This window comes from Bacillus rossius, chromosome 2, assembly GCF_032445375.1.
Source record: "Bacillus rossius redtenbacheri isolate Brsri chromosome 2, Brsri_v3, whole genome shotgun sequence".
NCBI classification, from domain to species: Eukaryota; Metazoa; Arthropoda; class Insecta; order Phasmatodea; family Bacillidae; genus Bacillus; species Bacillus rossius.
Genome location: NC_086331.1, coordinates 25,355,668 through 25,381,160, shown reverse-complemented (window position 1 = coordinate 25,381,160; position 25,493 = coordinate 25,355,668). Strand labels below are relative to the sequence as shown.

The 25,493-nt window shown below is 36.7% G+C and overlaps 1 protein-coding gene across 1 annotated transcript in view; it reads left to right on the top strand.

Moving 5' to 3' along the window:
* LOC134529183 (small G protein signaling modulator 2-like) overlaps positions 1-25,493 on the top strand; it is a 312,573-nt gene that overhangs the window by 40,165 nt on the left and 246,915 nt on the right. The window contains exon 4 of the mRNA XM_063363019.1: positions 14,711-14,873. Coding sequence (XP_063219089.1) covers positions 14,711-14,873 — 163 coding nt within the window. The remainder of the gene's footprint in view (positions 1-14,710; positions 14,874-25,493) is intronic.

The window sequence follows — 25,493 nt, the reverse complement described above, 5'->3', positions numbered from 1 at the left end:
GTTCTGTTTCCTGTGTGTACTGTGTGTACGTTCCGTTTCCTGTGTGTACGTTCCGTTTCCTGTGTGTACTGTGTGTACGTTCCGTTTCCTGTGTGTGTGTACTGTGTGTACGTTCCGTTTCCTGTGTGTACTGTGTGTACGTTCCGTTTCCTGTGTGTACTGTGTGTACGTTCTGTTTCCTGTGTGTACTGTGTGTACGTTCCGTTTCCTGTGTGTACTGTGTGTATACGTTCCGTTTCCTGTGTGTACTGTGTGTACGTTTCGTTTCCTGTGTGTACTGTGTGTACGTTTCGTTTCCTGTGTGTACTGTGTGTACGTTCCGTTTCCTGTGTGTACTGTGTGATCATTACATTTATTGCATGTAAATTGTATGTATTGTGCGTACATTGCGTACATTACGTGTTGGAGCTGATGGAGCTGTTGGAGCACTTGCAGCTAATGGTCAATTGAAGCATAGGAGCAAAATGTAGATGGATCTGATGACGTGAATTGTAGCTCTTGGAGCCTGGCGTATATTGGAGAGATCGAATTTTTTTTCTCGATCAAATGAACATCTTTTTTAATTTGTAGATTTGACTCTAGTATTATTGTAAATGGTTCTTGATTTGACTAGCGTATTATTCCATACGGTGCATGTATATAAGCAAGTCCTAGACAGCAGGACGCTCAGTTTGTTACTGACGTCGGCGGTGTAAGGATCACCTAGTTTGTTTCTTCTGGTGCATAAGTCGTGTCAATTAGCTGTTCTTGAGACCTCGATGGCATCTTTACCGTCTTTAACGACGAACTCGGAGGTTGTACCATCGTCTACGGGGACCTTGACGACAGCTACGATGGAGAAGGTGCAGATCCCGTTGGCAACGACGACGTCAACATTGGAGGAGATTTCAACAGATGTGATACCACCATCATCCGAAGTTTCATCGTCAGCAATGGATTCTTCCGCTTATGAAAAGCGTACATTGCGTCGGTGCAAATACTGTGACGCATTATTTACTATTACCTCAAATGCTCGCAGACATGAAAGAAGCAGTTGTTCTAATAATGTTAAAAGAATACAATTTCAGTGCAATAAGTGCAAAAAACTAATTTCACGTCTTGATAGCTTACATCTTTATTATAAAAGATGCTCCGAGAAGTATAATGAACATGGTTATTGTTTTGACTCGTGTGTTGTACCAGCAAATGAGAATATATAAGTGGGACCCTGGTGATATGAACTTCAGTCCGTCTCTGGCTGCGGTGATGAACGGATCGGATAGACATTTAAAGTCATGTAAATGGCTTAGTCCGTACAATAAGAAGACTGTTTGAATCGAGGAATCCACAAGACTTTAGTACTTTGTCTGTGTTTTTTATGTACTTGTAGTAGTGTAGTATGTATGTAATAAAAGTATTTTTTAAAAGGACTTGCTGTGTTTTTATTATCTCAAACCTGTCGCTTTTGTGGTATTTTTTTAAATTAAAGTTGTTTGGTATCGGTCAGGGGTCGAACCAAGGACGGGAATCGATCTAATCAATCATTACTTTAATGAGTGAATTATTTAATGAATTTTGAACTTTTTCCCGAATCTCTAGCATTAAAATTACGGATTTTCAAGATGGCGTCCAAATTTCAAGATGGCGTGTGTCACAGTAATAAATGATTACTGCACTGTAGCGGGTTAGAATAAAATTATCCAGATGGAAATGTACTCTATAATACGAGTACACACACAAGATGGCATACTCCAGCAGGTGGTAGCTCCTGGTAGCATCTACTGAACGTAAAATGTCAGGTCCGTGATGGTCGACAAGGACAAAGTCAAATTTCAAGGTCAAGGGCAAATTTCAAGGTCAAGGTCAAATTTCAAGGCCAAGGTAAAATTTCAAGGTCAAGGTCAAAGTTCAAGGTCAAGGTCAAATTTCAAGGTCAAAATCAAATTTCAAGGTAAAGGTCAAATTTCAAGGTCAAGGTCAAAGGTCAAGGTTCAAGGTCAAGGTCAATGTTCAGTGTCAACAGTTGAGGACAAAAGTATGGTGACCAGATAATTATACTACATGTTATCGGCACACTCTAGCAGACGAAAACAAGATGGTTGTCTCCAGCGGATGAAGACAAGATGGCGGACATGATGTCATACCAGTTGACGATATATACCTTGGTATTGTTGGTGGTAGATCAGTCTAGGTAGCTTTCATGGAGGAAGGATCGACCGTTTACTCTCGCCGGGAATCGAACCAAGGACGTACATCGATATAATCAAACAGAATTCAAATACGTCAATTTTTTGATGAATTTTGGAATGTTTTTCATTAAAATCGGATAATAAATAAAGATTTTCAAGATGGCGTCCAAATTTAAAAATGGCGGACATGACGTCATACTAGGTGACGATATATATGCTTTAAAAAAAGTGGTGGGAGTCAGTCTGCCTGCAGTCACCATTGAGGAAGGATCGGTCGCCATTTTTATTTTTTTTTGCACTCGTCGGGTTCGAACATAGGACTCCGAGCTCCGTGTCAAAAAAGTATTTTTTTTTAATAATTTATTAAAATTTTATTAAGTGAATTTTTTTATAAATTTTAAAAAAATTACGTTAAAATCGGATAATAAATAAAAAAGTTAAAGATGGCGGCCGTAACGAAAATTGCAACAGTGACGTCATCATCCAATATGGCGGAAAACACATCACCGGAATTTTCGAGAAAACACAATTACGTCATCCAAAATGGCGGATCCAAGATGGCGGATCCAAAATGGCCGCCGTGATCTACTTGTCCCGTTACTATGTGTCCCGTTACGCTTATCCAAGATGGCCGCCGTGACGTCACAATCCAAGATGGCCGCCGTGACGTCACAATCCAAGATGGCGGACGCCGACACCACCACCACAGCCTGAAGCCTGTCCCCGGACCGGCTATCCTATACTACTGCAGCCAAGTCACCTTCGTGCCCTCTTTGTTCATCATCACGTGCCACGTAACTGTCAAATGAACTTTTTCAATATGTTTCAGACGAAGAATGATGATGGACAATATGGGCAAACAGAGGTCGTGGGTGAAGAGGAAATTAGTGAACAAACAACCTCCAAAGCATCACAAGCCAACGCGGGAGCTAGTTCATCCACTCCCTCCCCCGCTCCACCACCTTAACCAAAAAAAAATATAAATAAATAAATCCAGGAGCCGGAATAATGCCGTTTAGGATCTCAAGGAATTACGTGCAAATATTTATGCTGAAGATTACGAAAACTGTTTCGATGCATTGGGGCATAGTGTTGCTAAATAGTAGAGAATGTTATTCGAATAACGAGCTCTTTTGGCACAGAAAGCTATCCAAAATATTCTGTCGGATTATAGTATTGATGTTTTATGAGAAAAAAAAATCTCTCTCAGGAATATCTAACAATACACATTACTATTACCATTCATCATCAATATCCAAGTCACCTTCGTGCTTTCTTTCTTCATCATCACGTGCCAAGTAACAGTCAAATGAACGAGAACCTTCTAATTTGGCCTCGTCAAGCTTCGCGAATTGTCTAGCCGACAGGCGAGAGCTGGGCTGCCCTCGTTGTTGGAAGTGCAGCGGGTGGCCTCTTCAGGGATGCGACGAAGCACATCTCGTACATCTTGTTGCCGAGGAGATCAACCGTTACAAGCTATTAAAGACTTAGTAATCATATGTGACAAATGAGTTTACATAAACAAAGTTGTAAAATTAATTAAGTCTCCATGTATTACATTTTAACTGGTGACAGAATAGACTAATTTTCTCGTCGACATTAGAGACAGCAGCAAAAAATAGTAAAGAGCAGTGATATTGGAGGAAGAATTCCAGCATTTTACTGCTGGTGATTTGGGAAAATAATGGAAATTCGAAAGGATGCAAGTATAGTGCTTTACCACTGCGCCACCTTGATCAATAATGCACTGGTCAGACAAATATTTTTAGTTACATCCAGGGATGTAGTTAGTATTAATATGCAGAGAATACTAAATATCGCATAATGACGCCAATAATACGAGTCAGCTCGTATGACTGAGTGAGGCGGGACAATAAACATTGGACTCGCGTTCGAGAGGACCCGAGTCGGGTTCGAGACCAGATACGGTCACCTGACTTCAGTATTCTATGATTTACTGAAATTATTCAACTAAAGTGCTGAGAGAGTTTATTGCTATAGGTCATTGCCAATTTATTCCCCAACATCCCTTATTTTGGTTGTGTTGTTCCGTCTCTATGGAATTAGCTGTCGACGAGATATAAATATCAAAACAAACAAAAAAAGTCCCGTATGGTTGAACCACAACCATTTAAAATTTCTGCTTCTCTTCATAATGTTATTAACTTTATACTTTAAATTATTGAACTGGAGAAATAGCGGTTGACGGAGTTTAAAGCTAAAATAAAATATAATATTGTAAGCGACAGATTTTTAAACGTTACGGATTTTTTTTCCGCTTCCGGGAGTTAATATGAAAGTGGTTGCTCTACAGCACCTTCAAGGAAACAAAGGAAAAAATAAAAAAAAATTATTGGCGCGTGTACTTCTGTATGCGCGTTTGAAGTTATACTTAGTAAAGAAACTAACTTTAATTTTGCATGCTAATAATTAATAGAAATAAAATAATAAAACGACTGAAGTGATATAATTAAGTTGGTAAGTATAAATTCATTCAAATTAAAAAATTAAAATAAAAACTCAGTATTCAATATTAATATTTACATTTGTTTAAAATTAATTATTTTAGTTAGTAAAATCATTGAGATAAATTTTAATTAATAATGAAAATCAATAAATGTGATGAATGTTTATTCTTTTTAATTTAATTATTTAGTAAATAATGTAATCATTTCTAATGCGAATAAATTATACATACAGGAACATAACCTCCTTTTTATAAATACACTTAAAATTACACTTGAAACAGTTATAAAGACAATTTCTATCACCAATATTCACAATAAATAAATAATTCTATTATTTGGACAAGTATTCAATATCAACGAAAGTTTACGAATTAAAAGCACATATATAATTATGTAAATATATGTACCTTTTTTTTGTATGCTGCGCGCACATCGTAAAAATTCGTTCTCATCATTTTTGATAACGCGCCTAAAGAAGTATAACTTCAAAAAAAGTAAAATGAAACATTTTTTCCGGGCGTTGACTAAACCATGTTTTCTGTCACCATATTTGAAAAAAAAAAACATTTCGAGAACTTACATCATGTGTAAAGGATTAGCAAAAAAGTCGATCTCTTGAAACGTTCTTTAATGAAAATGTTCAATAATGTGTTGAAAAAGATATTTGGCCAATTCCTCAACCTAAAAGAAAAATTGCAAACAAGGACCTTACAAGAGGAGGTCGGCTGCTCGTCATCGTCGATTTCGTTCGCATCCACAATGTGTGTACTGGGGCGTAGCAAGCGGTTGGCAGGGAAGGCCTCCGCCCGGGGCGCCGGAAGTGGTGAATTGGGGGGGGGGGGGGGGGGGGGCGCGATGGTTTGGCTTTACTGAACCCTCCCCTCTCTCTTTTAAACCAAGAGGGGGCGTCGTTTTCAATTCTGGCCAGGGGCGCCAGTCACTTTAGCTACGCCACTGTGTATGTAGCGCTTGACTAAAAGTAAAAATGACGCAAGAGGAACCTCCAGATGGCCAAGCCTTCAGGGAAAAAGACTTTAGTCGCAGATCGGTCAAAACATAAGTTTTCTATGTTTGCGTAATTTCCAAGAAGTGGTCGGCGCAGCATCAAGAGATCGGATTCGTAATGCGAGGGCCGCAGGTTCGGGTCTCTGTGCGAAATTTTTTTTCTTTGGCTTCTTTTCAATTTTTACGATTCTTACGCCACAAATGAACCGAAATAATGCATAATATATTGTATTTATTTATATTTACACGAAAGGCCTAGGGTGTCATTATTTTAACAGGCGTATAATAATGTAAAATTGGGGATTGCGAATTACTTTCTAAGAAGGAATTGTAATTAAAGCCTACACGAGGACTTCGTGTATAAAATTAGATACTTTTATCACTATATAGTTGATGAATTGCATGTGCGGAGGTGAAAGTTATCGTAAAAACCGGGGAAGCAGTAATTGTGTTGGCACCTTGAACACGTTATAAACGCCGCATTTTTACAGTTACATGGTTGTTTTGAAGTGTCCATGGAAAAACAAACTTGATTTAGATTCATAAATGATTCTCCCTCCTCGCACGTCATGCATCATGTTGCTGAATATTGGCGAGGATAGCTAGCGAAATACGATGGAGTTTATTTTGATACAGTCTTCTCGGGATGTGATTTCTTTTTCTTTCTCGATGAGATAAGAGCAGTTTTAAATCTTCCCGATAAAGTTATTTACCTGACGATAATAATACACATCGCAGGGTTGCACAATTTGAGTGCATTAGGGGGGAAGCACTTTGATACTGCATGCTGGCAATCCTTCATCTTCGCAATTCCAAATTTTCCATGTTTATGCACCTGTTAAAATACTGGCGGTCTATAAATATTTTGAAAATATAAATAGATACAATACATTGAGCATTATTTCGGTACATTTTTGGCGTAAGTACCGTATAAATAGAAAAGAAGCCAAAGAAAAAGGTTTCCGCGCAGGGACTCGAAACCGCGGCCCTCGCATTACTCTCGCGCTGCTCAACCCACTGCTTGGAAAGTACACTAACATGAAAGACTTTTATTAATTGACCGATCCGCGACAAAAATTATATTTCCGAAAAGGCTTGGCCATCTGGAGCTCCCGATTTTGTCACTTTTATTTCTAGTCAAGCCCCACTTATACTGTAAATCCAGACAAATTCGATTATGACGAGTAGCCGACCAGCCCTTGTATAACTGTGATGGCTCCAGTAATATCATCTCCTTGTAAGTCAGCATTAAAATTTTTCTAAAAAAGGATAAGTTAAATAAATGAAGAAAATGCAATAAAAATTATGTGATTGAATAAGTAGGTTAAGGGAGATAGACAACTATCAGAATTAAAGAAAAAATTAAAGCAAGAAATTGTGTGTGTGGAGTCCACGCGTGGCAGAAGTGAAAATTCTTGCTTTTCAGGTATTGATAGAGATAAATTATTTACTTTTAAAATCACAATATTCACATTAAAACTTATAAATGGAATTCCACAAATACTACTATAGCTTAGGTTGCAGGCTGAAAATGGAGGATTGTCGACGCCATCTTGGATTTTGATGTCACGGTGTCCATCTTGGATGACCTTAACCTTTGATCTTAACCTAGGCAATTGACCTAAGCCTTAACATTTGTCTTTACCTTTGACCTTGACCTTTGGCTTTTTACCTTGATCTGTGACTTTTTACTTGACCTTTGACCTTAACCTTGACACCGGTGGCCATCTTGGACCCACCATCTTGGATTCCGCCATTTTGAATTTCACATCCGCCATTTTATTTTCTTTAAATTTCCGCCATTATGTTTTCTAGATCTTTCAACCATTTTTAATTATGATGTCACCATTGCAATTTTCGTTACGGCCGCCATCTTGAAAATCCGTAATTTTTATGCTGGAAATCAGAAAAAAAACTTTAAAATTCATAAAAAATTTAATTAATCAAATTTTAATTTAAAAAATCTGCCCTATTATTTATGCCATAATAGCCGCCATGTTTAAAATCCGTAAATATCATCTAAAAAATTCGGAAAAAATTTTAAAAGCAAAAAATTAAATAATAAATTTTTAATAAAAAACGCACTTACGTTATTAAGACTTCGGTTCGAACCCGGCAAAGTCATTCGATTAAAAATGACGACGGATCCTCCTCAATGGAAGCCACCGACAAACTTACCTCCCACCACTAATGCCAAGGTATCAAGGTATATATATCGCCGGATAGTATGACATCATGACTGCCATCTTGTTTTCGTCTGCTAGAGACTGCATCTTGTTTTCATCAGCTAGAGGCTGACATCTTGATTTCGTCAGCTGGAGGCAGCCATCTTGTTTTCGTCTGATAGAGTGCGCTGCCGACATGTTAGTTTAGTTTTCACCCGATAGAGTGCAGTAATATTTTAGTGCCTGGGCATTCCCTACCTTGAATTTTTGGATGTCATCTTGGAAATCTGTATTTATTTAGCTATAAATTCGAGAAAAATTCCAAAATTCATACGAAATCACTAATTTATATAATTATTTATTTGAAAGATATCCGACTTTGGTTCGATATTTCATCAATGCAAAAAAAATTATTTTAGACAAAAAATACTTATTTAATAAATCATGTTCGAAATCCTACAAGCAGCTTAAGTTCCTCATATACCAGCCTCCAGTAAGCCGATAAGACCGCCAACTTGGAAATTTGTATTTATTGACCTAGAAATATGCAAAAAATTACAAAATATATCAAAAAATTCACTTATTAAAATAATGATTGACGCGATAGATTTCCATTCTTTGGTTTGATTCTCGGCTAGTGATAAGGGTAACTAAAGCTTAAAATAATTTTTAAAATCTGTTTCCCATTGCCTTTCGTGGAGTTTATTAATCATTTACTCTATGAAAAACAACCGCAGACAAGATACCTATCCAACGAATTAAATATGCTGTCGCACTGCTTAACACGGAAGTCTATTTTTTCGATGCATGAAATATATTCCAACTAGTTCATGTACAATGCTATACACATAAGCCAAGTGTCTTCGAAACCAAGTCGTGAATAGTGTCAGACAAATAGTCGAGACATTTCCGAACCACAAGAAATTCTTCGTCGCTATATAATATAACATATTTTAAGCAGTTAAGACAAAGTATCAGTAGTGTCAGACCTAAAGTATCGATAAAATCAACTACAAGAAATTAAACCAACCGAACATGTTTCAACTTACTAAAGGACCAAGAATCCACGAAAAATGTTTTATAAAGACCAAGATGTTTTAAGGCCGTCCCTGGTCCGGCGACTTGATAGGGAATTGTAGGTTAAAAAGTGTTTTCTCATCTTCTACAATTTATCAGACAAACATTTCGTACTTGGCTTGTTTGCTGTATTTTTACAACAGAAATCATCTTACAGGTTAATATTGTAGAAAAAATCTTGATAAGTATTTTATTTTACATTTTTAAAATTCAGGAAAACCTAAAAAGTGGTATAAAAACAGGCTGTAAGATATACAAATATTTATAAACTGCACTATTTTTCCTTTTAAAGTAAAGATTAAAAAAAAAGTAAGCTGTGGCATACTGCTAACTTTATTAGAACAAGAAATATTTCGTATTTTGCATTTTCAGCTATTTGTTCTGGTTCACTTGCGCCTGTCTTGCACGCGGGAGCCTGCAGACGGCTGCCGTGTTGCCATTACTTCGGGCCCATCCTCGGCTAACGGAATCTGATCCCACCTCCTCCGTGCCAGTAAATAATCTGAATGGTGCGGAGTACTGTGTCAACGACAAAAAGAAAGCTAAGAACAGTATTATCAATTCAGATACGCATGGCTGTGCTGCGAAAAGCGAAAGGTTTGAAGAGAAGGTGAACCCAATTTTTTAATAGTTATTTTATCCATTTACTGTAATGTGTGTTTGGGCAAAACATATTCTGTGACATAATGTGCTATCCAAAAACTTCCAATTTTTTAATTTGAAATGTGATCAAGTGATGCTTTGCAAACTAAGCTATCCTGATTCAAAAATTGCGTTTATTTTATGTAAGTATAATTTAGCTAAAAAAAATCCCCATCTTAAAAGTAAGAGTAAAACAGTTCTACGTGAAAAATTAGATTTGGTATGCATGAAAACAAGTTAATTTTTAACCGACTTAAAAAAAGGAGGTTCTCAATTCGTTAGTATTGTTTTAATTCACGTGAGTACTAAGCTGTCAAAGCCAAATTGTTAGTTACAATTAGCTAACTTTTAAACGAATTGCGGCATATAATACATATTGTGCCCTACAATTTAATATAAATATTTTCTGTGCCTATGTGTAAGACTTAAAAAATTAACATGGCTACGTTGGGGAATTCAACCCATATTCAGCAGCAAACGTAATTTCTTAGCACCATTCGTTACTCCTGCAATATTTTTTACTTAATACGTCTACCGTGAGAACCTCCGTGCACTAGCTGTGAGACACTTTCCTCCCCCCCCCCCCCTTTTTTTTTTGAAGTTCAAGACAATGTGAAGCAAAATTGGAAACTTGAAAATTGTACCTAAGATAGGTTAAATATATTTAACATATTTTGGAACAGCTTAGATCCCCTGTGCGTAAAGTTTCAAGATAATGGATTTCATACTCGCATGCCAAGGTTCACATCAAAACAAAAAAACGCTCAGTAGATTAAGCAGCCGGTAAGTACATAAGCCATTATACAATAACAAAACATTTTACGTTATTCTGTTTCATTTGAAGAGAAAGAATAATTGTAATTTTAGATGGCTTTCTGATGTAACTTAAAGATAAATCCCTTTATCAGACATTATTTTGTTTTTACTTAGGAAGCTACATCGTATGAATCCACATAGCAATGAGACAACAGTTTGAACATCTTATTAGTTGACTAAAACTGGGTATTTTATTTCAATTTAAGTATATCAATATTAGTCACACAAAAATGGAAAATATATTGGGGTGTGCGTATATTCGTAAACACGAATAGTTGTGCAGTTATTTATGAACTATTCACATTCGGAAGTCGAATATAAAAGATTAAAATTGGGAATATTTACAGGCACATCAGTAGTTGCCAGGGCCGGTGCAAGGTAAATTGGCGCCCTAGGCGAATAACCTTAATGCCCCCCCCCCCCCCGCCCCCGGACACCCAAAAAAAATTTTCCTTGCCTCAAAATACATCACGTAAGCCTAATATTTTGTCAACAATCAAATGTAAGCAGGCTTGTGTTTTTTTTTCTTTTTTTATTATTACAAATCATAAACAGGTCACCGTAGACTTTAAATAATTACTTATATCAATATAAACATTCCAAACTGTTACAAAAATCCATTTTCATCTAGTTTCAATAATCGTTAAACATATTATATGAGCTGTTATGTGTCGTGCTGCGCCGCCCCCAGTTACTTGGCGCCCTAGGCGGTTGCCTAGTTCGCCTATATGGACGCGCCGGCCCTGGTAGTTGCTTGTTGTTACTCAGGTGAAGCGAAACTTCTGTGTTTTTCATCAGATATTATAGTCGTTATTGCTTGTTTGCCGATATATAGTAAACTCTTAATCATACGACACTTCACGATTCCAGGGAAAAGCATCGTTATTGCCATTTGGACTAGTTTTGACCATCCCCGATCTAACCTAATAAAAACATTTTTTTTTCGCTCGTGAATCTGTGTTCAACCTTCTCTAGCACGAAAATAATACACTGTTATATCTAACTTTTCATTTCCTTTAATAGATGGCTGTCTTATTAGAAAAAAAACTGATAGCCTACAAGTATATGTAGGACCTGAATTGATACCAAAACAAGCCGTGACACGCGACGGGAAGGCGGCCGGCTTGTCCTCTCAGTCAAGGCTGCTTATGTGACCAAGCCAATTGATACCGTTCGTCTGGCAGCTAGCAACTACGGGGAAAATATCAGCATTCAAATAATGTAGGGTTTATTTCACGCAATGTTACCTCACACACTGCGTGTATGGCAGTCCTCACCGCCGCTATGCGCCCAGTCGTATTGTGACGCTCCGCAAAAACGGTTGCTTTTTTTTTTCGTTAGGATAACACTACGTGGAAGTCTAAATGGCTCTTAACAGTTATAGACTTTGGTTTCTACCTACTGATTACTTTTTGGTAACCTAAGAACGTTTTAAGATAAACACGTTATAAATAGCGAAACTAAACAGATTTACATGCAAACACATTTATAAATGTACTCGTCACAAGCTGACAACACCATCACTTAGCACTCGCCGCCCAAGACCACGCTACAACTTTCGTGAAATGTCAGCCTTCAAGGGACCCTCCTGGGAAGAGATCCAGAACTATCAGGAGATTGCCGCTACTTTCGGGCAGCTGAAGGAATGCCTGTCTTCAAGTGGTGTGTGTGTGTACGTGTGAGGGCGCCCAATGAAAACATGAAATGAAGCGCCGAATCTCAAATTCCAGCTACTCTTCAGTGGGCCGTCGACCTTGGGTAGATAACACACGCTGGCTGGTAATATAGTTCTCACGAAGAGGATCTCAACACGCGGCACCCATAAGTGCAACGTTTTTTTCCAGCCTACTTCCTTCGAATTTGACAGTTTCTCAACTCTCTCTCTCTCTCTCTTTCTCTCTCTCTCTCTCTCTCTCTCACCCCCTCCATGCCATTACTTGGCAACGCCCATTATTCCTTGCGGTCATGTAATTTGGATTTTAATTTTAATTTTAAAAAGTAAAGAATTGCAATTTTTTAATATTTCAATATGATGAGAAATGTGAATATTAAGGATGTTCACATAGCTTCAATAGTTAATAAAAATGGTACAATTTTCACTTTGTTTGCAAAAGTTAATATAGTATTATTAGATATATACACTACATGTGTTCTGTAGTGTTATGTATCTGCCTAAGTGAAAATGTTAGATAATTTTTGACTTCGAAATTATTCACAATAAATAATTAAAAACATTTTCCTGTTAGACCACCAAAAACCACTATTCGCACAAAGTAGTATGTAATAGCCGGTCCGGGGACAGGCTCCAGGGTGAGGTGACTGAGGTGCCGACCACCATCTTGGATTGTGACGACACGGCGGCCATCTTGGATGACCCTGACCTTGACCTTGACCTTTGACCTTGACCCCGGCGGCCATATTGGATCCGCCATCTTTAAATCGAGCGCCCCACTCACTCATGATGAAATTTTCGTCACGGCCGCCATATCGATTTTTTTTCTGTTCCACTGGAGGCCGCCATCTTGGATACCGTCGACTTTGTTTCCACTGTTTGTTCCTAGAGAGCGACAGCATCGCTCTTGATTTTTTCTGTTCCACTGGAGGCTGCCATCTTGGATACCGTCGACTTTGTTTCTGCTGTTTGTTCCTAGAGAGTGCCAGCATCGCTCTTGATTTTTTTTGTTCTTCTGGAGGCCGCCATCTTGGATACCGTTGACTATGTTTGTGTTGTTTGTTCATAGAGAGCGCCAGCGTCGCTCTGTCTCATAACATAAGATCGATGTTCCATTATTTACCATAGCTATTATGGTCCTTATCGACATATTAAATTTTATTTTTTATACAAAATACATTGGAAATGCTGTGATTCGAACCATCGCAGTTCTGATCTCCAGGTTAGAAAACACACGCCTTTAACCGCACGGCCATCGAGACATTTACCAGGGTGAGAATTAAATAAGGTATATATAAAAAAAACATGAATATTCAAGCTTGTAAATTTTTTTTAATTTTTAGTAATAATAGCACCACCTTTTCGAGACAGAACCACCATCTTGTATTAAGACGTAACTGTTGCAACTATCGTTACACTTTACGTTACGACCACCATCTTGTATTAAGAGTAACTGTTGCAATTATCGTTACGGTCGCCATCATGAAAATCTGTAATGTTTATGCTAGAAATTCCGAAAAAATTCCAAAAAATATTTTAAAAATCGCCTACACCAGGTTCGAACCAAGGATGTAAATGCAAGTTTAAATAATATTTTATTAAAATGTATTAATTTTTTTCTATGAATTTTACAATTTTTTTCCAAATTTCTAGCATAATAATTATGGATTTTCAAGATGGCGGGCGTAACGAAAAGTGCAATGATATAGAATCCAAGATGGTGTCCATAATGAAACGTTCAAAGATTATGTCATACACGTCCAATATGGCGGGCGTAACGAAATGTGCAATATTTCTAGAATCCAAGAGGGCGACGATAATGATATGTGCAAGTGCTTTTAAAAAAAAAATTAATTAAAATATTATCAATTAAATTTTTATGAATTAAAAATTTTTTCTCATGTAAATCGGATAATAATTACGGAAATTCAAGATGGCGGCCGTAACGAAAAATTTGCAAGAGTTACATCATAATCCATGATGTCGTCAGAGGCTTATCTGAGGCTGTATATATGGATTCTTAAGCCTCAATATGGACATTTCAAGCCTTTTGCATTTTTGAGGACTAAAACGGGAAATTTTCCTTCAAAACGGGAATTTTTCCCTCGAAATCGTTAAAGTTTTAGGAATTTTGAGGCATTTAGAGTCAACTTGAGTCATTTTTTAATCCAAAATGGCAGCCGTGACATCACAATCCAAGATGGCGGTTCTGCACCTCGGCACCTCAGCCAGAAGCCAGTTCTAGGAGCCCCATTTACATATTACTTACGTGTGTTACTATCCTAACCAGTATAATTTCAGTTGAGATATGAATTTGTTTTGTGAGTCAAGTATAATGCGTTGAATATTCACATAGTAACGGCCAACATCAAAGTTCAAAATGTAATGAGTGTGCCGCGAGTGGCTTCTGCATACCTGCATATCAGGAATATATTTTCTGTTACGTTTTGGTATGGGCGGTAGTTCGTGCTATTAAAAGAAGGTCCCAGAAACAGTTATAATAACTATTCGATAGTTAATTTATTTTTCAGTTCAAATCCTCTGCACTGAAAAACTAAGAGTTTTATTCTTGACTAAAGGTGCTTATGTACATAGTGATACTATATTACTTTTAAAATGTTGTAGACAATTTTAATCCAAAAACCTTTAAATTTGTTGTGTGTTTCAAATAATTTTTTTTTTATTTTTTTTTTTCAGGGGCTGTCGAAGCTTGCTTATCACAAGGACTCCGAAGAAGGGCTCTAGGGTTGTTCAAAACTAGCTCTACAACAGCATTACTTCACAAAGTGGCAAAATATTTTGAACCAGCAGCAGTCATTTCTAAAAAAGTTGAAGAAATTGAAAATACAGACACCAAAAGGTACGTGCTGCAAGCAACGGAAATTTTATTTAAGTTATCCTGATTCATTACTGATAGCTTAGCGAAATATTTTTAAAGTGATAAGGAGTGGTGTAAATTTAAAGTGTGAAATTTAAAAAAAGTTTGCATTAAGCCCACGCTCGACTGAAGTGAAACTTCATGCTTATTAGCTAGGTATAGATAGAGATAAATTACTAATATTTTTTTTAATATAACAAGAGAGAATAATTGAGAATAGTAATGACGTGGGTATGATCTCAAATGAAACAACTCTTTTCCACACGAATAAATAAATTGTAGATTCCTTGAATAAAAAATGTACTAAAATTTTTTGCTCATACATTAAAAAAAAATTTATTTTAAATAATTCTTACATTTGAAACTTGCCTATAATTAGGTAGTTTATGCAGCATAACTAACTGTCCAAATGGACGTGTGTAGTCTGAGGTAGGTATTTGGCATGTGAAAGTGAAAACATGGACCTAGCTCAATGCTACTTTGTTGAGCCAGTCACCCACAGATACACTCCGATCGAGAAATATTCACGCCTCTTAGTTGAACTTAACATATTTACAAACTGGTGGGCTCGTAACTATAATATGGTGTGTGATTTAGTTCATCAAATAATAACCCATGTCAAACTTAAGCATAAAAAGCACTATATTAGCAGAAATTTTTAGTTACATAGCTAAAACAACACTCACATAACACCGTTTAACAATACTGATTTCCACAAGTAATTAAAATAATAATACGTACATGAAAGAACAATATTTGTTACTAATATTTTCCGTGGCGCAGTGCACAACAATAAGCTCAAACCCTGCCCAAATACTCCCTTAAATCGGAGTGGCGTCAGGCGCAGGCGGGTCCCTACCGCCGTGACCCGCCTATCCCTGCAGCATGGCGGGGTTCAACCACGTGGAGCCCGCTCAAGGCTGCTCCAGCGATCACCGCCCGCGTCAACCGCCCCGGAGTGGGGATAGCGTGACGTCCACCCCCAAGAAACAACCACGCACATGAAAGTGCGCAAGTGCGCAAGTGCGCGATATTGCAAGAGCGCAAGAATGCTGCGTCATTTCTACCTTCCCCTTCCGCCTCAACTATCGGTTCTCCCACCACGTACCTAACTATTCCCCTCCTCTCTTGGTTCCACCATGCAATCGGAATTTTCGTAATGCTCGAACATTTTTATCCCCTCAGCAAAGAATTTTCATTTCAAAAACAGAATTCAGAACTTGCCAATGAAGCTGTTTAAAATTAATAACAATATCCATTGACCTAGGTCGCTTCACTTATCTGTTAGAGCCACGTCGTAGGCGAAGATTTAACCGACGTTTCGGTTGACATGGCAGTCACCATCATCATGGTTTCAGACTGCTGCCCTTAAAATGGCGACTGCAATGTCCATAGAAACGTCGGTGAAATCTTTTTCTTCGACACGACTTTAACAGATAAGCCAACAAACCTCACCTAACACTATCCGTGAGCATTAAAACTCCGAAGCACATAGCACTTTGCTAAAAGGAACCCACAGCTCGGTGACAGTGTTCTTGGGCGGTGACGTCACCGAGACATCATGAACACGCCCTTGGCACGTCTTCGGCGAGGGAGGCCGTGAAGCGGCAGTTAAGGCCGCTTTTATAAACCACGCAAAGGACTGAATAATGCAAGAAACATGTTCAGCAATCACATTTTATAGTACCGGAACATAAACTACCCAAGACACAAGAACGCAACGTAAGTATTGTTCAACTTCCAACTTTATTGCATTTTGGCTTGCGGTTTTGACGTCCATATGTGAATACAAGTGTTCCAAAAACATTTAAGAGTGTAAAGCGGTTAAATTGTAGACTTTTTGAGTGGCAGAAATTTCAACCAAATGAATATATATATATATATATATATATATATATATATATATAGTGCATTTTTTTCATAATTAGCTTGTAAAATTGAATTTTTAATATTTTTGTGCAAAATGGATACTTTAATTATAATTTAATAAATAACTGAAAATTTTTGTGTTTAAAGGCAATGCTGGTGGCTACTGCGTGGTATGGTTTAAAGTTGTTTAGAAAAAGTATTTTACTTTATTTTTCCTTTTAATATCATAAAAAATTTTAAGATTTTAAAAGGCCAGGTAAAATTAAATATTTTTTTCTGAACGAAATAAAGTCATATCACAAAGCAGCCAGTAAAATTAACCTAATGCAGTTCTAAAAATTCCGAAAAGAAAAAATGCATTAAATAACAATTACCCATTACATGAATCATTTAAAGTAAGTATAATTGATTTTGAAACTCAAAAGTTACAGTTTTATATTCCGTTTCGTTCTCCTTATCCATACTTCACAAAAACGTTAACAATACAACTTTGTCAGCTGATAATAGAAAACTATTACAATATGTATTTCCTTACGTATAAGTTCAGCCACTCTAAAAATCAGCAAGTTTAACGGCGTGAAACGTAAATATAAAACCTTAAGGACGCAGATGTTATGTGCATAGATGCCTACGATGCAATTTTTATTATATACATCATGTTTACACTTGTTAAGCTTTCACTTAGTAAAATAAAATAACTTTTTAATACAAATTATCGACAATTTTGGTTTTCGTGATAAGTGTGAATTGTTAAAAGAAGCCCGGGGTAGGTATCAGTTTGCTATTGCTTTACGATTTTGAGTTATAGGATAGGTGACGTATTGCAAGCTTTATAAAATACTGTGATTTTCTTGCGTTGGTTGCGTCGTCGCGACCCTTACGTGGTCCATAAACCCAGCCTAGTGGCCCTCTGACTCGCGCGACGAGTGGTGAGCTCGCAGAGACAATGTGGTCGCTCCCAGAGCATCGTAGTCGCTCCCAGAGCATCGTAGTCAAGAGCAGCTTCTCCACTCAAGTGAAGTTCCACTAGAGTCAGGGAAAGCCTGTCACAGACACTGACTTCGAGTCAGACACCGGAACAAATCCGCGTACTACGTGCAGCTTCGATTTTGAAGATAAGTTAGTATAGGCGTGTTACGTAAATTTAACTCCCGCAAAAAAATCATTCTTTGATTTTTAGGACGCCAGGTTTTCGCATGTCTAGATGATGGTAACTAAAACGAATAATTGTTTTGTTAGTTCAGTTATATAAATAATAAAACTTTAATTCGTTGTTATAATATTCAAACTCTCGCAAAAAAAATTATTATTATTTTTGTTAGAGTAGGTTGTCTTACTATAGGCATTGAATCGTTAAGTATTTAAACGAAAAGTTTGGAAAGTTAGGCCACATAAATAATAAGGGAAATCATTGTTACAGTATTAAAATTCAAGCAAAAAATATTGAGAAAAAATTAAGAATTTTCAAAATTCATTATTAAATACTAAGGATTGCGTTCGTTCATAAAGTTGAAATAATAATGTTTCGTTAGTGAATTTGTTTCATGATAAACATATTGGCTCCTAAAAATCATCATTTGTTATTTATGTAAATGCCCATTTAATACAAGACGCACAAATTGGCTTATTTAAAAGTGGTGATTATAAAAACCACAAATACGTAGGTATGCAACATGTTTGATTAACTAATGTTTTCAAAGATTCAACTGTTACATTCAAACACACATAGACACACAGATATCAATATACATGTTTGTATTTGAACGTAGACATTTACCGATGTCTCCAAAAACATTAAAATTTCAGATGCTACACATTATTTAATGGTTAAGTATCCTATCTATAATTTTAAATACAAGAGAGAGGAGATTTTTGACAGGCGTGTTTGAAATAACCAAGGACACCAACCTAAAGGTGTAACATTTGCTTATTTATGCCTTCATTTAAAATATAATATTTAAAAAAAAATTTCGCGACTTCGGAACGTTGTACGAGTTTAATTAATCATATTTAGAAACTAAAATTGCAGTTTTTTACAAGCCAAATGATAAAAAAAACAGTGAGTCTTTCAGTAGTCGCCAGTGATGTGCAAACATCTAACCTTGGTAACGACTAACATCATGTGTTGTCATGTTGTTCAAGTTTCAAATAAAGTTATAAAACAAATCTCGGACACGAAACTGATCATAGAATTCTTTAAAATAATGCTGATCGTGGTAAATAAACTGATAAATAAAATAGTCAAGTTTCAAATACCAAAATTTCTGGATGCGAATCACACACAAACTTTCGGCAGAAATCTCAGCCTGAGCTGTAAACGTTGTTTGCCACTATCAAACGCAGACAGTAATTAACAACATGACTCTGGAAATTTTAACTATTAGAAACGGCTCCGATAAAGCCCTGGATTTGGACCTGATTTCTGACAATGAATTTTATTAAAATACTGGACATATTGTTTAAATTCACTAAACACTTAAGTTCCCGCACACATTAAAAGTAATAAGTCTATGGCATTACTAAAATATTAACCGGAAACATTTTAAAACACATTATAACACTAACTATATGTTTTCATAATATTATTTTACCAAACGACTGAAATCAGTCTGTAAATGCTTCCCACAAACAAATCTCAACATAATTGAGCTGATTCAAAATTATTATAATGTTATTAACAAAGATAAAATAATTTACAGTCATGAGATTGGAACCACGACCCTTGATGTTACTAAGCGTGCGCTCCACCGCTGTGCTGCTAACCTTCTTCAGAATTCAGCTGGATAATATGCATTGCTAGGTAGATGTAAGGCACCTAAGATGCCAGTTAAAACAAATTTTAAATATAAAAAAACACTAATTAATATACACGTAATATTTATTAAAAATTAAATTTCTTTTAATATTGTGCAGATAAAAATATTTCTGATATATGTATATGAAATGATAAAAAAATTATTTGACAAAAAATATGTTTTTAATGTAGAACTTCTTGCGTGTTAACACTGTCTCTGGTCATTCTATAATCTTCTTTGCTGTGGATTCGTTTCAGTATCGGTACACCAGGATGGCAACCATATAAAGGTGCTCAATTGAATAAAGTTTGCAACATCATCAGCATGCTACAATTCAAATGTGCCTTAATATCTATTCGCGATCATAATCCTGTCATAGCGCTGGAAAATTGACACAACAGTGGTTCGAAGATTCATATTTGCAAATGGAAGCCAACAACTTTAATTATATTGAACATATATGTATGTCCAAAACGTGGCAAACTAAGCCACGGCTCGCTACTTTATCACTGAAAAATACTTAAACTATCGTCCTCGTCAAAATATTATTACACATAATTATCACAATGCCAGATTTCTCAGGTATTTTAAAACTTGTGATTACCTTTTACTATGACTATTTTAGTTTACCAAATATATTCCAGGGTAGTTTCAATATCATAAAGTTTTATTTGGCACACCAGTACGTTTGGTATGTTCCCTAATGTTCACTAAAGTGACTATATACGGGTTTTTGTTGCTACACGTGGGTCCGCCATCTTTGTGACATATTTTCGTTCATCGACTTCCGTTCCATTTTCACGGAATGACTCCTACCAAATGCCGAATACCGAGAGCTAAGATGTTTACACATCAAAAAAGTATACTTCTGCTTTGCATTTGATGACGCACTGATATTGGTATAAACGGAATCATTAGTTTGCAATAAGAGTATCGTAGGCCCGATCTAGTGACAACTCCCTGATCGCAACGTGATGGAAGCTACGCAAATAAAATAAATTTTCTATTCAATCGCGCTCCTCGGATCTGTGACATCAGCGCAACAAAATCTGCGGAGGCTACATACAGACTTTCCAGTTAGAGAGAGAGAGTTGTTCTATTTCCATCGCATCGAGTGCACGAAGATACTGAAAATAGCATCGGAATTTTGTTTTCGATTGATGGTAAAAAAAAGGTACGTTGGTAATAGAATTACGTTTGGTGTTTTTAAAGGTTTTTTGTTTACAAACATTGAACCCATTAACGTACAGTGATTTCTACAAATAAATGTTACCTATGCATTAAATAAATTTTATTCAAATAGGTGCATTAAAAACTTATGTCATACCTCCCTATGTCTTTCATGACCTGGTTCCCAGCCCCGTCCGTACTGACCGCCGCTTTCGGAACGCACCCGCTCACAGCCCGAACTAAGTCAAAATTCCCCCCGCGTGTTTAGTAAATAATTGTCCCCCTATGGTAGGTAAGTGAACCGTGTGCTTTAAGGTATATCCATTGACACTTTCAGTTCTTTACAGACCAAGAAACAGCAGAGACTAGTCTCCAACTTTACTTATAGTTTTTACTTCAAAAATGTTTAATTAAATGCCCCGCCTATCTAAGCACACATAAGGTGTGCAGGACTTCAGAAAAAACACGCGCTTTGAAAACTGCGTAAGATATCCGAGTGGTGTTTTTTGTTTACGAAAAAAATTTAAAAATTTAAATGTATTTTTTGGAGAGTGAAACGCTTTTTTTCAGAGTAATTTTTTAGACATAAAATTCCCGGCAAAGTTTCTTTAAATCACTCAAGGGACTTGCATTACACCTTTATCTTCATTTATTCGCTATATAATGTTATGGTTACAACTCAAATATCATATTTGTCCTATGCACGACGAGAAGACTGCGCGCTAGTTCATAGCCTTGCGCTTAGAGGCGACACCGCGCTAGAAGCACCAGCGAGCGTCGTACTCATCATCCCGCCACACTAACCTAACCCTGATTACATCATCGCATGACTTTTAAGTCCAACGGTAATGTATATTGTTTTCATAAATGGCAAGTGTGCCTAAGTACGAGACTTAGTGTACTGTATTCTCTTGCGTGCATTTGGCGCGAGGGTGACTTCATCCACCGGCAGTCGAGCAACAGGGCGGGCGTAGCGTCCCGCAGGTATTCAGCAGATTTAAAACACTGATCGCCATTCTGGTTACAATACACATTGTCGAAAAACTTTCATTAAGTTGCAGTCCCCAGGCGTCCCCAAATTTTTTTAGGCGTAGGACGTAGGCCTAGTTTATAAATTACGCAATAAGACAACATCGCAAGACGCAAAATGTTCAGCAACCACTTTTCGGAGCACCAGTTTATAAAATACGCAAGGCGCAATAATGCAACGCAAGTAGTGTTTAACTTTCAAAATTCTTGCCTTTTGTCTTGCTTTTCAGTAGTATATAATAGGGCATCCTGCGCCTCGAGCCGGAGAATGAAGCATGGAGCGGAACGATGACAGACCATTCTTAAGTCACAACGGCCATCTTGGATGACCTTTGACCTTGACCTTGACATATGACCTTACACTTTGACCTTGACCTGTTAACTTACCGACCTTCGAACTTGAACTTAAAATTTGTCCTTGGCCTTGACCTTAGTCGCCATCTTGTATTCCGCCATTTTCTCAACGCGCTTCCCAATACCCGAACATCGCAATTATCGTTACGATCGCCATTATGAATTATTATAACATGTCCGCCACATTGGATCTAATGTCAACCAATTTTTTTAGATTCTGATGACCCAGCCGCCATTTTGTTGTCGTCTACTGGAGGCCGCCCTTTTGGATTGTCACTATCCCCATTTCGGTTTTTATTCCGTGAAGCTACCTTCTTGGATTCCGACAGCTTTGTTTTTGGTGTTTGTTCCTAGAGAGCGCCAGTGTCACGCTGACTCATGCACATAAGGTCGATGTTCCATTACCTGCTAATGTTGTTGTGGTCCTTATCGACATTATCGACACAAAATTTAATTTTTTTTACATAATACTTTGGAAACACTCTGGTTAGGTGCGAGGTGCCGGTCAATGAATGACCACTCTGACGTCACGGCAGCCATTTGGGATTACCTTGACCTACAAAATTCCTAAATATTTTCTTATTTCAAGGGAAAATTTCCCGTTTAGAGCGTAAATTTCCCGTTCGATAAATCAAAAAAATCAAAAATTCTAAATGCCTCAAAAGACTTTTGCCCTTGAAAAAAAATTAGTCCTTTGAGGATTAAATTCCCCTTTGACAAGCCTCCAATAAGCCTCTGGAAGGGAACATTGACCTTTACTGTAAAATTGAAGTTATTTCATTTTTGACCGAAATTTTCCGAAAATATTAAAATATATATATATTTATAAATTGCTTACTTCAAATGTTTAGTGATCAAATCCATCTCAGTCGTCTCACTGCGAATCGAACCAACGCGTCGGTTCGATTCGCAGTGAGAGTAAACATGTAATTTATGTATAAAATATTTAAAAAATTCTTTAAAACAATTTAAATAAAATTTTAATAAAAAAAGTCTTACGTCTCCCGCGCCACCATGGATTCTAGAAATGTTGCATTTTCGTTATGGTCACCATATTGAAAATCTGTAATTTTATGCTAGTAAATCAGAAAACATTTTAATATTCATAAATAAATTTAACTCATAAAAATTTTATTTAAAAAAGTACTTACGTCATGGAGTCCTCGGTTCAAACCAATAATAACCACGCATGCATCTGCCGGGAACATTGGAGGCCTTGACAGTTTTCTGATGTATAGCCACGGCTCTCAGTTCAATAACTATCTGGCCGACTCCAGTTACATACAAACCAAGTGAAACTGCTATTAGGAAGTCACATATACAAGGGTAATTTTTACGTTAGTCACAAAACTTGCATTACGTGTTTTACGTGTGTCGTTTGTGTATATAAATAAAACTAAACACATATTGCGAACACCGTTGTGTTAAGGTGGGTATCCCGTATCCATATGTTGCTAACGACCATAATGTAGCACCGTTGCATAACCAAAAAGTGCATGTGTGAACTGGATTCGTCAAAACTTCACACGAAGATACGCAACGAGCTCGATCCGTCATTTGTTAGTCTTTCGCCGCCACATCAAATGTAGTTAGTTACGTCTGAATGAAAGAACCAGTGTGGACGGGTGGCATGTCATTCGTCATTTTTGGCCCAATTGAACACAGAAAAATTCGAATTCCGTCGGTTGCATTCTCGTAAAGTTCTTATACAGTTCACTTACTGCCTGAAACTGCAAATCAGCCAACAAACTCGAACCACCGTACAGCTTCCTACTTGTAAATACTTTACACATCCACCAACTACGTGACTTTATCCTCTTTCTTATTTTAAGCGTGAATTGTATAAAAATGAAGACGGCCACTACAAGTTGACCTGCGCTCATAGCTACTGATAAACTGCCCTTTTGGTATATCTACTGGATGTAACATTTGTTTATTATACGAATACACTGTAATGAATGAAAGTAGGTGTATTTAGTAGGTCCTGGGGCACCGGCTCATGGCTAGGGAGTCAGGGATTCAAGGCGGCCATCTTGTATTACGTCACTTCCGGCGGCCATCTTGGATTCCGCCATTTTGTTTTCTAGAAAATTCTGCCATTTTTTTCTAGAACATTCCACCGAATTATGACGTCACGTCCACTATCTTGAAAATCCTCAAATATAAACTAGAAAATCGGGAAAAATATTTTTATACATATTTATGAAATTTTAATTTAAAAACTTGATGAATTCGTCATCGAGCTCCTCACTCCTGTGCGTTGCACTTTTTGTTACGATGCCATCATCATCGAGCTTCCCACTCCTACCCATGCATTACAGTCTGCTGGAGGCAGCCATCTTGTTTAGTGGAGACCGCCATCTTGATTACATCTGATGGATGTCGTCATCGGAAAATTCACAAATTTTGTTAAAATAAATCAAAAAATCCACAGTCATTTTGTTGTTGTGACCACCATTTATTCTTAAAGTCATACAATGTATGTAGGGGTGTGTTTATATTTCCCAACAGAGTTGATATGAGCCTTATAGACAAACAATTTTTTTAAAAATCCACAGTCTTTTTTTGTTTAAGACCACCATTTTTTCTTAAAGACATAATCATTTATGATGTTTATATGTATAGTCTGTGATATATGTTATCATATATCAAAAGAATCGACTCATTGTTGTGGATGCGATGGTTATAGTAATGATAATTAAAAAAAATCTTTAGTTAATTTAATTTATTTACTCAATCCTACACCGCTCAGGACCAGAAATTTTTCACAGTCCTCACACCTAAGTAATATTTTTATTGATGTATCTTCTAAGCAGTAACATGTTTGCATACTAGTGTTTAAAAAGCTGCATGGAAGCAGATATTTTAATGTTTACTTTTCAAAACAAGTCCATGTTTGCGTACATGTGTTTAAAAGGCTGCATGGAAGAAAATATTTTAATGTTTGCCTATATATTTCCATTTCTCAGAGACAAATTTAAATAGGATTACCTTGCGGACTGCAGGTTTTATGTTAAAATAATAAACAGTATGCAGGTTAAAATTAAATTTATTAAAATAAACTGGTGGATTTTCACGACATAAAATCCTCAATAAAAATAAAAACTATACACATCAAACGAAACTATCTACAAAAACGGAAACTATACATCAAAAATCGGAAACTATACACAACAAAGTCTCAGCGTTGCGGATGCGATGGTTATAGTAAAAATACTTAATAACTTTTTCTTCCATCAAATTTAATTAAATTATTTACATCATAGTCGTCACAGGAACAATAAATTTTTCAGAGTCCTAACTCACAAGTAAGTATCTCTTCTAGGTAGGAACATGTTTGTAGGGGACTTGAGCGAAAACATTAGTTGCTCACGAAACATTTTGT